The following is a 17,676-nucleotide window of genomic DNA, read 5'->3' on the forward strand; positions in this document are numbered from 1 at the left end:
TGGAGTGGCATGTGGGATTGGCCTTGAGGTGCTGCTGCCCTTTGGTACCTACATGGCCATGCCAAGGGACAGGCAGCTGAGGAGAGGGGCTTTGGGGCTGGACATCTTCAAACTTGCAGCATGCCCCAAAAATTGTGAGATGTGTTCCAGAAATAAAGCTTGTAAGCCCTGGATTTTGTGGGCTTCTGGAAAAGAATAGTTACCTTCATGCATAGCCACACTTGTATGCTTATGTATGTGAAAAATAGATATATAATACCTGTGTATACACACACCCTTATCTATGCAAGAAGAACATGTGAGTCTCTAATTACTTTCTGATTCTGGTATTTAGCTTCTGAAATTCGTGAGATTTCAGAAATTTAATGTCCATGTACATAATTGTTTAAATATTAACAAAGATTTTCATTTAAGCGTATGACTCCAACAGCTCGAGCTTTATGGTAAGCTCTTCATTTAATGAGCTTCAAAATAAAAATGCAAGAACTGCTGACGTGCTTTCAACCATAGGCTAGATGGTAATTGTCACGCTAATTCTCAAGCTCTTTATTATCTTACTGTCTTGGCATTACCTTATATATATTACTGCATAGTTAAATTTATATTTTCATAGTAATTAAATAGCATTTTATTAGCCTATATCTTTTTCATCGCTTCTAAAATCAATTCTCGTTTGAGATGCTGAAAATATGACTGAGACTTTAACGAGGAGGAATTGTTTAGCATCCCAACCAAAAATGAGTATTTGAGGCTAATACAATTTAACATCTTTAGAGCATCTAGAACTGAAATTCATGTTAATGGCAATAATGTTCTATGCCTCATTATGCTTTTTGTCAGTGACAGTGGGTTAATAATGCCCAAGATGATCTCTTCAAAACATTGCTTTCTTAGCATTAGCATTGAACATTAGCATTAGAAATGTGGCATTTTTCACTGCATTTGGAAGTTACCAAACTTGATTTATGGCAGGGCTATATTCCTGCAGTGTAAATTATTCTCTTGCTTAAAGCTTGTATTGCATAGCTAATTTTTTGCTAGTGCAGTGACACTCCTGTTGTGCAAATCACGATGACAAGCAGAAAAGTTGAGCAGGGACAGGTAGGGGATTTTTTCATGATGGTACTCCTTATGCCTGCCTCTCTTGCTGCAGGTTATTCTTGTTCTTTCTCCAGTCTGGAAAAGACCAACTTTCATCTACTTTTTTAGATAGTATTTGTCCTTTATTAGAAATTCTTTGGCAATGGATTATACAGAATCAAGGGAATTGCTTTGTCACCACCAACCTCCCATTCCCTGCCCCCCTGGCAGTACTAATGGCCATTAGCATTAATTATTTAAAGTTCCTTGTTTTCCACACAGAAAGCAGTAATCAATGTTCCATGCCAGGTACATGGTTGTGTACCCCCAGACTCTGGTACTTTACCTAAACCTCATCTTTCAAAGTGTCTGTTTTCTTTGATACAACCTTTGGTTTTTATTCAGCATGGTGTAAGCGCTATTTAGAAAGCTTGAGGGTTGGGTTTTTTTCCAGGCAGGAACATTTTCTCTGTAAATGTTAACCTTATGACACAGTCTGAAATCTTTTTCTTGCGTTTTTATTCATCTCCAACTAATTTTCAACACTTGTGCACTCTGGGCTGAAGACAACATAAAGGCAAAACCTAATGGATGACCTTTCCACTTAGACTCACACATGCCTTATTTTGCAGTTGGATATAGATGGTCCACAAGATGTCCACTTTGGAAGTGCAAGAAGTGAAAATCTAGACACAGCTGGTTTTCTCCTTCATGTGCAAAACCACCCCAAAACTTAAAAACGTTGAGCAGTAGCCACAGATGTTTTAAGCCATATATAAGATGACAGTCTGGCTTCCAGACTGGCTCTTAGCAATTCCAGGAACCTTTGTCCTGTGAGTGGATTGTGCAAACTGATATTGAATTGTTCCAACTTCAGTTGAAATCCCATTGAAATATATACTTTTGTGTGAGTGTATGGTGAAGAGCAAAGTGTTCACATCAGCTGGCCTCCACATGGATGACTCCTATGGAGCCTAGAGGTAGATCTTCCTTAGGATTCAATTCTAGATAATTTTGATCTACCATCTTTAAAACATGGGGCTGTGAAGCAGGGCACATTGTGTCTGGTGTCCCTTTAGATAATTTTTGAGCATTTATGGCCTTCTGAGCTTTCACCAGAATCAAGCCCAGGCTGTGGTGTGGGTCTGTAGTCACACATTGCATTTGTATATGCTCAGTAAAGCAGAATTTACCATGTGATGTGTTCCCTTCCCATGTTAATTAGGTTGCATAAAGACAAAGGAGTTGAGAAAAAATGTTCCTGTAAGAATAGAGGAGAATTGCATGTTAGGAACAGCAACACTTGGGGTCACAGTTTTGTCCCATGTGTTATTCCGTGAACTCATCATAGGCAGGGTTAGGAACCTTACAGCTTCCCAGCTCCAAAAATTGTACCACATAAGACTGAACAATTAACACGTGCCACATTGAAGTAAGCTGAGTTGAGGCCTTAATTCATGGACCACTTTGCTCACAACATAACACAGTGTCACGCAACAGAAATGCAGCTCCTGATGGGTGATGGCATTAAGAGTGCCTAAGTCATGCTACAAAACTTGCTTAATGATTTGTATTTTTTACCCTATGTTACAAAATGTAGTTGAGCAGATGGATGCAGCCAGCTGTACATAGAGCTTTAGGGAGTACTGGCGAGAAAAGAGAGAGGGTTTTGTTAAGATAAATGTAATAATCTCTGTGATAATTAGTTTAATTTAGATCCCTGCATCTGACTCATTTTTGACTAACCTTGTATGAAGCCTTTCTTGTCTTGCTGACGAGTCTGTGAATTTAGTTTGATTACAATCCCTTTTTTTGTTCTTGTGGATTGCTCACTGATCACTGATATTTTTCATTAAGCAGTTGCTTTATTACATTGTTATTTAGAGGGGAGTAATTTGTGTTTTCTAATTAATTTAATTCCAGGCACATTTAGTAAGTAGCTACAATGAGCCCATTCAAGGGGTTTTAGGTCATATTGACATTGTTTGCCAGATGTGCTTGTTTGTTTTAAAACATTGTTAACTCTGTGATGACAACAGTCCCATTCAATTGCTTGACTCTTTAATCTTCTCTAATCTGCATCTCCAAAACTCCACAAAATTAGAAGATGCATTTCAGGTACTGGTGAGAGGTGTCCATAGGCAGTAAATCACAGAGGAATTGTACCGCAAGCAGTGTCAGTATAAACTATTACTGTTCTAGTATCAGAGCAGGGACAAGCCTTTTGGCTTCTCTTAGCCAGGGGTGTGGAGCTATTACTCCAACCACCAGAAAGCTGGACAATGCCAGAAAGATGCAAGCTGGGTGTTAAGTCCACACTTGGCCCATTTACCTCTGCAAAATTTGCAGTGAGGCTTCAGGGGAGAATGGGCAGCCTTGGAAGGATGAGCTTCCAAGCAAGGCATGGTGTGAGCAGTGATGAGACACATTAATGGAATCAAAAGATGAATATTGTAATTCATAGCTGTCAATATTCCAGATTCATAGGCTTGGGCAATGTCTTTCCCAGAAGCTTTTCGGAAAAGCTTGGCATTTTCTCGCTAGTGGTACTCCCAGGATTTGGGGGTTATTCAAGCTTTTCGTGTTCATCACTGTTAAATACTGTATCCATTCCATCATCTGAGCATGAAAACTACCCATTATACCTATCATTTGCTCATTTGGCCTGCTGCGTCAAGAGCTGGAGTTCTGAAATGAGACCCTAATTAGATGAATAAATAACATTTTCACAGGGAAATGTACAGGCAGGTTATTCCCCTGACTATAAGCTTGTCCCATGAAAAACTACTAACATTTGGTAATGTGTTCTGCAGTCACTTATTTTGGTGAAAAGTCAATTATTGCTTGTTCTGCAGCAAAGTCTGGCACAGAGCAGTGACACTGTAAGATACACTGGCCTCTGAAGGACTCGCCAAACAATGGTGTTGATGTGTTTTCCATTACTTTTCAACTGTTTTCCATCTCTTTGGGATCGGAACAGGCAAAATTAATGACAAACTTGAAGGAAAGGTTTGTTCAGTACTTCATACTTATTAAATTTTAACGTTTAATGTTTGTGATGCAATAAACTGAATTCTGATACAATATGAATGAACAGCCCAGCTGCATTTCTGCTTTATATTTTGGAGGGAGCATTTAAATTGCTGTAATATCTTTTCTGTCTCATGCTGGTGTGTTAAGGGTGCATGTGTGCACAGGGATCTGTTCTACCTATTGATTTAATAGGAAAGAGCATCTCTTGGAAAGGGAGAGTAAACGTGTGTGCACGCACGTGGAAGGAGGGAGAGAGAGAGGAGAATCTCTGTCTGTTTATCTCTGATAAATGATGCCTGTTAAAAGTGTGACTTGCTATGAACATTATTAGTGCTTTCCTCTTTAAGTGTGTTATACAAACATAGTCCCCGTCAGCAAAAATGAAGCTGCAGTCTTGATTGTTTAGTTCAAACAGTTTTGATGTTTCATTGTCCCTCGATCAATCAGTGCCTGGAGGGATATCAGCTATTGGCTGGGAATGCATCAGTGACATGCAGAGCACAGATATTCCTCAAAAGCTTGAAAATATTTCATTTAAAATCCTCGTTGCAGTATGCATTCCAGTTTGAGAGCAACAGCAAAGTGAGCTCTGTTTATCATTTTTAATTGTGGATCTTCCCTATTCAGAACTAACATTTCCCAAATTACCTTAAAATAGGCATCTTCCTAGACAGATTTGTAATTCACTTGCATCACTTATTTTATTCTCTGTGTAAAAGTTAGATGAGGGCATGGGTTTTAGAATAAACAAAATGCATAAAGTAGAAAACGTAATGCGGCATAAATGCCACATAAATCACATGCTAAAGACAAAAGCAGATTTCAAACATCTGAATTACTGAGCACTTAATGTGCAATGTAATCTGTGTTTAGGTTTATGTTTGTTTCTGGAGTGTCACACAGAGCAAAATATGGGGAGTTTCCTCTCTTCCAACAGTTATAGAAAAGGGAGGTCTTGGGCATTCTTGCAAAAGGCACAAGAAAGAGCCTTTCCTGCATTTGTAGGTAAACCCCTGGACAAGTGTTTCCTTTGCTGCTGGCAACTGGGCTATATGCACAAGTAGTTGATTGAAATCTCTCTTGAGTTCTCTTGCTCATCACAGAGCGAGTAAGAGGCTGCTTCAAAATGCAAAATTGTCCTTGAAAAAACCTTCCCTGGTGCCCTCCCAGTTGTTTCTTCCTTTACATCAACTGCAACCTGTGTAAACCACCCTTCTCCAAGCTCCTGAGCTTCCCCCCCCAGGGGTCAAGGCACTGGTTGTGCTTGTTCTCAAGCCACAGCTCTCTGAAATTGTAGCTAACAGATAAAACCTCTGGCTTCAAAGATTTACACTGAGGATGGACAGGAAGGAAAACGTGTTTTCTCAGCAATATTCACATTTTTAGGGATAAAACCTTATTCTTCCTCATGCTTTTGTTTTCCTTTGCCCAGCCCGCACCTCTAGGCTCAAGACAGTGCCCGTTTTCCCGTTCAAAAATCAGTTTCTAGAGGAATACTTTTTAAAAAATCAACCTGTTTGCCCTGCGCCTCCGCGATTGGTCCGATAAAATCGCCGAGCCGATCGCGTCAAAAGGAAAGAGCCTCGGCTTAATTGTGAGCTAAGTCTCCCGTAATCCAGGGGAGCATTTGAGATTCTGCCCGAGCGCTGGGTTTCGGCAGCCGCTGAGGGCTGTGGGTTTCTCTCCCAGCCTCCCGGCTGCTGCAGCACAAGTCAGCATAGCTAATGCAGATAGAGAGCTCCCCCCGCTCCCTCTTCCCCGCTCCCGTCTCTCGCTCGCTCTCCCTCTCCCTGTGCTTTGATTCGATATGAACAGACTGGTAACTCCAATGCGAGAGCGAAAGCTGACATAACTCTGCAGATGGCTACGTTCGGATGATACACCTAGGGATTTTTCTTTAAGGGAAGGTAACGTTTAATGCTAATGTTTATTTTTCCCTTGTTGCCATTTTTCAGGACTGCCGGTCCCAAAGAAGAGCCCAAAGTCGGTAAGCACTTCTCAGCTACTATTTTTTGTCCGTTTGTCTGCTCTGAAGGGGAAAGGCATGAGTTTGGCTTGTTTGCTTTGTGGGTCTTGATTGTTTTAAGTTGTCTTTCTGTTGCAACCATGATTACCTTGCACGGCTCCTGCTGCATGGGGAGACTAGAGAGGAATGCAGTACGGAAGGGGGACTTGTTTGCAAATAAAGCCTCAGGTTTACGGATCCGCTTCCCTGACAGATGAGCTTCTCTGTCATTTAACTTACCAAAAAAGACAGCTATTGTTTCCTTTTAGAAAGATGGGAGGCTCCACCTTCTTGCCAGATAGCAATTCCTGTCGGGTGCTCATAGGCACCAACCTTTTCCATTAACTCCCTGAGTTTTCTTGAGTACCCTTGGCTGAATTATTAACGGAATGGGAAAGCACGCACCTTGTCGAGGGAGACAAAGCATGAACGGAGCATGATTACAGTTCCCAGGGAATACAGTCAGCTGTCTGGGTGCTTGCTCTGGAGGCATTTTCATACTGAGCAGGATTGTGCTGCAGGTGTAAGATTCCTTTTTTTTTTTTAAAAAAAGCAACAATAGAACAGTATTTTCTTGTCCCCTCTGATCTTATTTCCATGTAAAGCTGTTACCTGGATGACATGTTAGCTAGCAGCACGGAAGCCGTGATCTAAAGTATCTCTAAAGCTCCATGCATGATATTATGGAAGAAATTAATGTGCTATTTGTATGCAACAAAAAGAAATGTTTTATTTTTAAAGGAAATGAAATACTTAAAGCCTGAAAGTTTGCAGTTATCTGTTGGGAGTGAGGGAAAGGCAGAATTCTCTCCCGGGAGCTTTGGGGAAGCAGAGCAAGTGAGGTGTTTGCCGTGTTGTAAGATGGTGTGAAACTTCACTGACAGTCCCCGATGGGTGCCAAAACCTGCAGCTGGGCACAGCCCACCTCACAAACCTGGGCAAGAGGTTCATGAAGAGGCTGAGCAGAAGGCTCTTGCTTTTAATACGAGCTCTCTGTTCATCCAAAAAGAAAAGCCCTGAAATAATTAATGTGATTCTGATGGCTTAGGGCAGCGCTGATTAAAGTCATGTGAGCCCAGGCCTCTACCATTGTCAGCTTGCATTAATGTTGGGAGGCAGAAGTGCGGGGTGTGCTCCCTCGCAAATCACAGCCTTGTCAGACCCTGCGTGCTCGCTGCTGTCATACGTGGGGATTATTTCAGCCTTCGGAAAAACAGAAGCGAGTGTGTAAAATACAGACGCGTCAGGCACGTTTCTATTCTCTGCCTCCACTTTTTCCCTGGTCAGAGCAGGATTGGCTGCATGCGATTCGGACTCCCGACTTCTGTCATTAAACCAGCCCTAATCAATGAGTCTTGGTCTTTCCACAGCCTGGAGGCTCCCACTCTGCCACACGCACATTTGGCATCGGGTGAAGCGGGATCCTGCTGTGTCAGACACCTCCCTGGTTGACAGCTATGCACCGTAAAAATCTGAGCAGTATCTAAATCCATGTCAGGCTAATCCTGCCTTGGTGAACAAAGAGGCTGCTTACAAACAGGTGTAGCTGTGCAACAGCAGATTTCTCCTTACTACTTGCTTTGAGGAGCCTGTCAGCCCTGGGAAAGCAGTTCCATTCCCTCGTGTGCCTCTCCTGAGCGCTCTCACTTTGCTCCAGGGTCCCTTCAGTAATTTTTCCTATGGTCCTAGGCGGTGCTGTTGCCTCTACAGCACAGGATTCACAAAGAGCAGAGCCTCCTGTTCCCCCTGCCTGCACACGGGATCGTTGGCAGGGGCAATTAGCAGGGATGTTGTGGTCTGCCGCATTGTGCGGCGGCTTTAATGACCGACAGCTCCTTGGAGGGCAGAGCCGAGAGCTCAGCTGAGCCGGTGCAGCCGCTTCTTCATCCCCAGGCGTTGGTGACATGCAGGGGTTGAGCACGGAAACCTGGAGCAAAGTGCATCGGGGCATCTGTGTGCAGAGGAGGAAATTGTTCTCGAGGCTCTCTGGGATGGATTTACACAAACTCCAGAGCTCGCGTGGCCAAGGCTATGGTCAAAAGCAGGGAAGTGGTGATGTTGCAAACACTGTCCTTCCTCGGTTTGTTGAAGGGCTGCTGCTCAGCTGCGGGGTGAGGGGAGCCCAACCCAACCCTTTTGGCCATGAAGATCCCCTCATGGCAGGTGAGAGCCAGGCCCACCCCACTGGCGCGCTCCCAGGCTGGGATGCCATCTCACTGGACTCTGTGCCGGTGTTTTCCAGGGATGCACTGAATCCCAGGGACTCCCAGTTTGCTGCTGCACTGGCAGCGATGGGGTGAATGTGGGTGCTGCCAGTGGAGCCTGTGCCATGGGCTGTCCCCAGCACTGCACAGCTGCCTGTGGGGCTAGGGGGGAACGTGCTGCCCATTTCCCCCGTGCCCTTTGCGCAATGCAAGGCAACAGTTTTCCAGCATTGCTTGTTTAATAAGTGAGCTGCAGCCAGAGGATAATGTACATCCAGGCTGGGAGCAGTGGGCTTGATCTTAACTTGTCCTTATTCTTTGTTTCTTCTGCTGCATTGGGGAAGTCATGACTCAGGTGTCTATCCTCTTCTGCTTTGCTCAAGAGATGAGCCCTCTCTTGTTACTTCATGTCCTTTCCCAAAGTTCAGACACATTCCCAGCTTATTGCCAGTGGCTGCTCTTTCTCAAGCAAGTCCTAATTTTAGCTGTCAGCCCCAATTCCCAAAAGGCCAGCTTCAGGTTTTTGGTACTGCCTGGCTGCGGGGAGGTGTTTTAGCCCCTTGGAGAGGTTTGCTGGGGCTGTGACACAGCCTCGGAATATTTTTCCTGCTCAGTTTTCTTGGGCTGTATTTTTCAGCCTGTGTGTATCTTCTGATGAGCTTTGCACTTCTCAAGTTTTAAGGAGAATTTTTAAACCTTGGGGAAAGGGTCAAATTAGTAAAAGAAACCTTTTGCAGTCATACATGGGACTGGACATTTCCAAGTTCTTTATTCTCTATTCCCCCACCAAAGATATGCTCCCAGCAGCTCTCTGTGCTGCTGTTTGCTGTTGCTGCAGCTCTCTGTTTTCAGTTTCCCATTGATTCTTTTTTAGATGAAAATGGATAATATTTTTGCATTGAACAGCCAAGGAAATATGTTTTTGGTGTGCAAGTTCTCTAGTATATAAATTTCCCCTGGAATTATCGTGGGATAACATGGATAAAACCAAAATTTTTTTCTTTTTTTTCCCCCCTTGTTTGCATCAAAATACTCCACAAGGGGGCAAAGATTTCCATTTCCAGCTCAGTTTACTTCACTACCAGGACCAGTTTCTCCAAAATGCTCTAGAGCACAAAATCTGCAGCTAGATCATCAGAAGACAAGATCACTGCAGGGGGCAGAAAGTGCTAAGCTCTTCCAAAAATCTATTTTTTTTCTTTCAGATTTAAATAAATACATTGTCAGCATAGCTGAATTGTGGCCAAAAATGCAATTCCTCTGCACAGCCTGCTCCTGACAAGAGACTTTGTCACATATTTTGGGTGGATAGGCAGCACCTGGGACTCCGCCAGTGTCCTGTTTTTGTCAGAAGGAGAAACTGGTTCCACAGCATGTTTGTACAACACATCCCTCTTCATTCAGAGACCATTTCCCCCCCCCTACCTTGAACTGCCACAGAAGAGACCACAGAAATTCTCCCTTTTTGCAGTTTTATGCATTTGTCTTCTGTTTTGCAGGATGAGCACTGCAAAGTTTCAGCCAGGGTGTTGAGAAGCCGGCACAGGCAGCTGGCACCTGACCTGGGCCTTGGGTAGTGTATGAGAAGCTGCAGTTTTCCACGGATTTATTTTGTCAGGGCTGTAAGGGGTTTCATCCCACCACCTGTATTTAAGTGTGCAGTCTACTTAAATGGACTCAAGGTAGTAATTTTAGTCTTGCTTTCTAGCCACTTTTAGTCAAGAGTCTTTCTGGCAACCTGTTGATGTTTATCAGCAGCTCTGGAGAAGATTGTGGGCTCCAGAGGGTCAGGGATGCTCTTACTGACTTGGGTAGTTCAGTGCCCCATGCTCTTGGCAGCTACTGTCAGAAGTCAATACAATTCAGCTGATCTGCTTTGCTTTGCACTGAAAAACACGATCAGCATCTCAGGGTGAGGTCTCAACTGCTCTCTCTGCAGCGCTCAGTCGCCAAACAGCCCAGTGCTCGTCTGGCCGCAATTTAGCTGCTTTCCTGCCTGTATGTGTGAACTGAATGAGCCAGATAGCAAGATCCAGACCAAGGAGGATTGGCCCTGAAGCTAGGAACAAGGCAGGAGATGGAGAACCCATCCTTTCATTGGCATTATGCTCATCTCTCTTGGGAAAGCTCCACTTGTACCAGGACACAAACAAACCTCTTTATCTGAGCAGTCCCCATGGGAGGGGCATTGCAGTGACCCCCTGCAATTCCTCATGGGGATGATGTGTTGAAGCTGCTACAGCATGTGGAAAGAATTTTGGCCCCAAACCTTTTTGGCCTCCTCTGGTGATGTGCAAGTCAATAAATATTGTCTTGAATTAATTTAATTACACGTATGCATTATTACTGTGGTTGAGTTCCCCTTTTTCTGGTCCCCTCTTAAACTCCTAAACAGAGATGTTTCAGGCTTTTTGAAGGAGTTATTTTTGGGGAAGACAACTTTCCCTCTGAAGAATTTTTCCCTTATTTCTTGAAAAATGTCTGTGTATTTGCAATTGAAACTGTAGTTTAATTAGAGATGGTTTTACTTGAGATATGCTGACACTTCCATTTGCAACCCAAATACGAAATGGAATTCATAGTTTGTTCAAAATTTAAACCTTTCATATCACAAAGCGAGAGCACTTTTTGAAGTTTAAACTTTGTTTCTTTTTAAATCAGAAAGTTTTCAGAGTGTTCTCGCTATTTCTTCAGGGGCTGAATAAAGCTTCACATTTTAGTCCCTGTACTCCACATTCTGTAACCCAGCTATTTCCAGTGATATTGGCCTGAAGTTTCACAGGATGCTTGTAGTTATTTTAGTAGTTTGGCCAAACAAACAAATCAATCCAGATGGCTGGACTGAGAGATGTAAAATGTTTTTGTATTTTTTTTTTAAATTACAAAGGAGTGATTATCCCCAGCATAGCTGTTTTAAAATGGTTTCATTTAAAAACTGAAAGGCTATGTGTGAATTAGCTTCATTTACCACTTAAAAAGCTATAAATGTTGGAAATTGTTTCAGATATTTGTATTTGAAAGTCTGGAGATGAGTAATCACAGCAGGTATGCTTTGTTCAAAATTGCTTTAAAGGACAAAGGCAATTTCACGTTCTTTGAAAGATCTAGTCTATCCTTTAAAAGATGCTGGTAGTGAATCAACAACTTGAATGCAAGGCTGAGAGGTCAAAGTCATTTGGGCTGTTGGACCTGTTTTTTTTTTCCAGTGTAAACCTGAAGTATGTGCAACTTAACAACAATCTAATCTGTTGGGATTTTTTTAAGACTCAAAAAGGGGGCACTTTGTACGGCGACTTTCTCCTCTGTAATTATTTCATCCCTTCTGTGATGGAGCATTGGCTGCCTGGGGTTTCCTGTCCAGAGTGAAGCAAGGGGTCCCCAGACCTGTGGGCACATCAGCCCTCTGTGCTGATCTGCTCTATGTTTGCCACCCTAACCTGTTTGGTTTGTAGTAGAAGAGTTCCTGAAAGCAGAGACTTCTGTTGCAGTGTTTTCGGGTACCCTCTGCCAGCAGGAGGCTTTAAATTTCTTGGTGCCAGTGGCTGACCCCTTTTAGCTGGGAAATACTGGAAGTAGGAAAAACAACCTCTGAGATTCTGTTTTTCCAGACACAGTTCCCTGTGTCAGAGCAGGTGGGAGATTGCACTGAACCTTGATGTCAACCCAAGGTCATCTTAAAAGAGCATTGAAAAGCATTTGCTGAACAGTTTGGGGAGCTCTTGTTGGGGGAGGATTTTTCTGTATGTTGAGCAGTACAAATCCTGGCACTGCAGATGTGACTTGTGCTTCATTTGAACACACTGTTGTGAGTTTAAGAACTACGTACCCTATTAGCTAAATAGTGAGCAGGCAGAACTCTTGACATACTGCTTTGGAATAAGCCCTGAATGTAGGCAGACACATTTTTTCCTGTTTTAATATGCTCAATTAAAACAAGGAAATCAAACTGCAAATAGACATTTTCAAATTTGTGAAGGTCTGCAGGAATCCTGTGGATGCTCTGGGAAGCAGAGCCATCAAAGGGATGTTGTCCAGCCATTTGTGGTGTGGGGGTTTGCAAGAGCTGCAGAGGAAAAGTGATCTTGCATAGTAAGGTCTGTGCTTGAATCTGATTCAGAGGGACAGTTTGAGTTTTCACAGTGAAATCTGGTACTTTTTCCTTTTTCTTTCAGGGTCAAGTTAGACCATAATGTTATCTGAGTAGAAGGTTGTTGAGTTTTTCTACCTTAATGCAGGAAAAAATAAGTGCACTGAAACTAGTAACCTATAGTGAGATTTAGATCTGTCTTATGTGTTAGATGGAAAAATGCATATTTTTTTATGATAAATGACTTTGTTTTGCATGTGTCTTTCTGTCAGTCTGCCTATCAAAATCTGTCATCGGGGAATTAAACTATACCCAGCATTAACTAGCAGCAAAACCATAATTTATATATTTACTTATGTGCATGCAGAAACCCTGATCAAAGAAGGGAGAAAAATTGATGGCAAACACCCACTCAAAGACCAATAACCGTCTGTTCTCTTTCTCTCTCCCTCTCCTTCCACTTGCTTTCCCTCCTTACAGCAACCACTTGAAAGGAAAGACAGCCAAAACAGTTCCCAGCACAGCGTCTCCAGCCACCGCAGCGGGCACACCGCGTCCCCCGTGCACAGCACGCAGGTGCTGCCGGACTACAGCGCCGCGGAGGCACCGCCTGCGGACCAGCCGGACACTTCTGGGCAGAAGAAGCCAGATCCGTTCAAAATCTGGGCCCAGTCCAGGAGCATGTATGAAAGCCGACGTGAGTATATGAAGCAGGTGTGGTTGCTAAGGCTACGGCTCCGGCAGCTGCTCCCTGCGTGTTTTCTTTGCGAAGGGCTGGATCTTTTTAGATTTCTGTTGAAAATGTAAGGCTTCGGTTGGTTAATTCGGTGTCTGCCAGTGATGTCTACTTGGTAGAGCTGCGGTTTCCTCTCTGGCGAGGACCGAATTTAGATCATCTCTAGGAAAGGGCACATAAAGCTTAAAATGAAAAATCCCTTTAGAATTAAAGACCGTCTTTTCCCCTATGTTTTTATTTTGCTTTTCGGTTAGGCTGAAGGAGAATTTCCAAGTTTGTTGTCTAGATCCTAAACTCTTTTTTGATGTTAAGACTCGTTGTCTGATATGCATAGGAATTTCAGTGAGGAAGGGAAGTAATTAGTTTGCTGAAATTCATATCAGATGCTTTTCAGCCTCACCCTGGGGAGGAGAAAATCCAGCTGAGCCATTTTACTTTGACCAGAGTGGACACTTTAACAATACAGATATCAAATGCATATTGTAAGTGGCTTTTATGGCAATTAATAATCTGCGCACTTGGCTAATAGTTCAGCAAGGTTTTGACTCTGCTCCAAGACTATAAATATGGTTTCAATCAGCTTCTTCTCTGCAAACAGAATAAACACATTGGCTTTGCTTTAATTGCACTGTTGAAGATGATCAAATTTGTAAAAGCTTCTTTAAGAATTAGAGTATTAGGCAGTAGTAACTTCAGTTACAGAAAAGGGAGTTTCAAAGTCTTCATTCTGTGAGAGTATCACCTGCAGTTTGATTTTAATGTCCTAACTGGAAATTGGTAAAACCAGTATGAAATGAACGTTACTTCAGAATGAAAAATGGTAGGACTGTTTTTCTCTGACCAAACGAGTCACTTTGAAGTCTTATATCCTGGAAAAATTAAATCATGAGTCACAGTTTCTTGGCTGAAGATTCTTCTCTTTGGATTGAATGTCTCAGCAATGCAGTTTGTAGGTGTCTCAGCTGCTGTGCACTGCTTCCCTTCCCATCCCTTCTCAGAGATTAGGTGTGCTGACCCTGCGGGCTCTTGCGCTGGGTCATACTGATCTGCGAGTGCAGTGACAGAACTTGTACAAGCAGCTCCCTGAAATAGGAAAAAGGGACAAGAGCTGAGAGATGGTGACTATTCAGCCCTGCAGAGCTGTGGGTAGAGCTCCTCCTTCTCCTGCCCCGGTGGACAAGGCTGAGGCTGCTCTGTGGCACTGGCATTGCCACTGCTCAGCTCGCATGGTTCCTGTTGGCACTGTGCTGGCATTGCCTCTGACCCCCTGCAGCTACTTAGCTAATTTCTAATTAACTGTTTAACTCCTACTAATTAGTCATTAGTATCAGCTTAGCAGCCTTAACTCCTGTCTGTCTTTCCTGATAAAACCCAAGACTGAGCTGGAGAAATCCTGAAGTGCACAGGCAGGCAATCGCCCTTCTGTGTCCACTTCCAGCACCATGTACTAAATCCTCCCTCTTTCCTCAATGGCTGCAGTTATCTTGTAGAGGTTTTATCCTTGTCTGTGAATAGAGGCCTTCAACAGGCCTTTTCACTGTCTCTTGACCACCTGTTTTCCCACATCCCATCTTTCCCTGTGTCACAATCCTCACTGCTGGGCCTGTTGCTAGACTGGGATCTGCTACACCCCTTCAGCTTCCCTGTCTCACCTTTCCATGGTTCAGCATCTCTGTAGTGGTGTTGATCCTCTTCTACTGCTTCAGTCCTTGTCTCCTGCCTCTTCTACCAGATGAGATTTACCTGTTTGAACGTCGCTGCTTCTCTACCACCTTTCCATCCCCTTACTCTTCCTTTCCAGGAAGGTGTTTTCTGAGGTTTCTTGATTTCATAGATAGAAGGTTTTTCAAGAGTGGCCAAAGTGTGATATGGTCTTGTCTCCTTGTAAACTTGTGCCACTTGAAGTGTCCAAGAGCCTATGAATTTCCAGCCCTAAGCTGGAGTGAAGCACATTCCCTGGGGATTAACCTGCATTCTTAGCTAGTGACATGGCTTTGCCGTGCCTAATGAAGTGTGAAGAAAAACAGGAAAGATAAGTGAAAAATGGAGTTGGACACACTCTGTCTCCTGTCATGGTCTGATCCCGTAGTGTGACTGGTGGTTTTATTTAGAGATTCCTGGTCAGCTCCTTCTCCTTCCCTCACAAAGCCCTCACTTCTCACCAGTCTCATAAATGGAGGCTGTGGTTCGCAGCTGAAATCTGGGTGTGCTGCCCTGGGAGCTTGTGGGGAGGCACCACGTTTCCTTCCCTTCGTTATGAACCTGAATCATCCCTTAGAGACTCAGTTCCCAGTGTTGCCCAAGCACCAACTGTGTGGCTCGCTGATCACTCAGGGAGAGCTCTGCTGACACAGAGCACTAGAGTGTGTGGTGGGAGAAACCATTCCCTGGGCACTCTGGTTTCATTGTATTCTGCTCCACATGTGCTGTTCTTCGTGTTTGTACCCAGCTGCAGTTCAGTTTAACCCCTGTGCCACCTTTGGCTGGTGGAGATACAGTCATATCATCGCTTCCTTCTTTATTTGAGCACTCGTTCCCTTTGGCTTTGGGTCTGAAGTTAGCATCTCCCATGACATCCATAGCTTTGGCTGCTAGATGTGACTCTCTCTGCAGTCTTCTGATGGAAGTGTGAACAGAACTAAATGAATGTCTAATGTACAGCAGGAGGATGCCACCCTTGTGCCGGTGCTGAGGGTGGCTGATACATCCAGTAACCGGGCATTTCGGGGGTGCTAAAATCCCCCACTGCCTGAGGAGGTCCAGCTCAGCTCTCTCAACTACCCAGGCCAGGGCTTGCTCTCTGTTGATTGCTGGCCTTAAATTTTAAAAAGTCAGAAAAAGATTATGAAATGTTCTTTTGAGAGGCAGGGTCTTGAACCCCCAACAAGTGGACTGAAAAACAGCAACAACCCTTTGTGTTGAAGCATATGATGAATTTTAAAAGGATAGAATTTTAGAGCATTAGATCATCTTAAGTGTTTTATTTTTTCCCATTTGTGAAATTGTTCAGCATAAAGAGTACATAGTGCAATTTTTCAAGTGCAGCTGACACAAGAAGATGAATTCATTAGCCCCAGCCCAGACAGATTTTTTTCATCTAAAAATAATAATATAAGGAGGTTTTATTCAATATATGAATTCATTGTCTCCAGGATATTTCTAAGAAGTACTGAATCTATAATGAACACCTACTGCCTTTTTTGCTGGGAGTGCATCCCACTGTTACTAACATTAATAATAAGAATGTAGACATGGGAAGCACAAGCAACAGTTTAATTTTTCAGAATTGGTAAAATGTGTTCTTCCTCTATTTGAGTTGTCCTTGGATCAGTATTTCATTAAAAAGGACTGCATTTGCCTTATGTGACCTATCTCACTGAAGCCATTGGTAGAGCAGAATTAAGTTCAAAAGCACCAGCTAACCCATAATTGTGTTAAAAGCATGTGTTTTTTTGATTTACCCAATGCATCTTCATATCAGGAAGCACTCTTAATTCTGCAATGGCTCCATCACTGTATCTGGACCCTGACTGAGTGGCAGCAGATGAGAACTGCAACTTTATTCCACAAATGTGGGTTAAAGTTCCTTCACGTACAGCTCCCCAGGGTGAGGGGATCAGCCCTGCGAGGTGCTGAGTGCTTTGGCTCCGGTCCAAGGAAGCTTATTTTCAAGCTGTAAAACCAAAAGGACTGGGGATGCTTTAAGGCTAAGGCTGAGCTCAAATGCTCTGCTGCAATCTGTCCCAGAGTTGCCAGTCTTTGCTGGATTAGGACGTTTGAGAATAGCCGGCTTTGTGCTGAGTGAATGTGAAAACAGATCATTTGGTGGTGATAACAAATGCACTCTTTGCTGGTGCTAAGTTTTAGCTGCCTGAGCTCCTCGTTATTGGTAACTCATTGCTGCTCGTGGGAGTTGTGTACATGAATCAGAGAGAAGGACAAACCCTTAAGGTTTAAAAACTGAAACTGTTCCAGGATCCAGGAATGACACACATGAAGAGCACTCAGTGAGAGGAACAGCAATTGAATGGCTTAGCAGAGAGCCGCAATTCTAAAAACCTCGCACTGTTTTATTGAAATATATTTTTATAATATGCTTTTTATTTTTCAATGTATTATTAAACTTCCTTAAAGATTAACGCAATCTGTTGTCAAATTTTTCTCATGTGGCCTGATTGCTTTGCAAAATACCGTATCCTACATATGGCCATCTGTCAAAACAGCAGTGACAAAATGAATTAATCTGAATTGCAGATGTGTTAATGAATCCCTTTGAAGGGCTTAAGCATTTAATTAAAAGTAAAGCAGAACACGATAGATAATTTTTAAAGCTTTTAAAATATTCTAAGTTATCATTAATATTTGAATTTTATTTTCAGGCACATAATTTGTTTGGTAGGATTTTTCTCTCCTCAAATCTAATTAAAATAATACAAACAAGTCTTGACCCCGGTGTGTAGTGTTCACTCACCAGCAATTACATAGAATTAAAAATATTTGCACAATGATACAAACATTAGATACTTTCTCC

At 43.1% G+C, this 17,676-nt stretch overlaps 1 protein-coding gene across 32 annotated transcripts in view; it reads left to right on the forward strand.

Annotated features, from left to right (window-relative positions):
* MAGI1 (membrane associated guanylate kinase, WW and PDZ domain containing 1) overlaps positions 1-17,676 on the forward strand; it is a 327,423-nt gene that overhangs the window by 283,563 nt on the left and 26,184 nt on the right. For all 32 annotated transcript variants that reach the window (XM_064667274.1, XM_064667280.1, XM_064667281.1 and 29 more), the window contains 2 exons: positions 6,069-6,100; positions 12,890-13,106. In XM_064667274.1, the coding sequence (XP_064523344.1) occupies positions 6,069-6,100; positions 12,890-13,106 (249 nt within the window). The remainder of the gene's footprint in view (positions 1-6,068; positions 6,101-12,889; positions 13,107-17,676) is intronic.

Source organism: Pseudopipra pipra, chromosome 11 (assembly GCF_036250125.1).
Source record: "Pseudopipra pipra isolate bDixPip1 chromosome 11, bDixPip1.hap1, whole genome shotgun sequence".
Taxonomy (NCBI): Eukaryota; Metazoa; Chordata; class Aves; order Passeriformes; family Pipridae; genus Pseudopipra; species Pseudopipra pipra.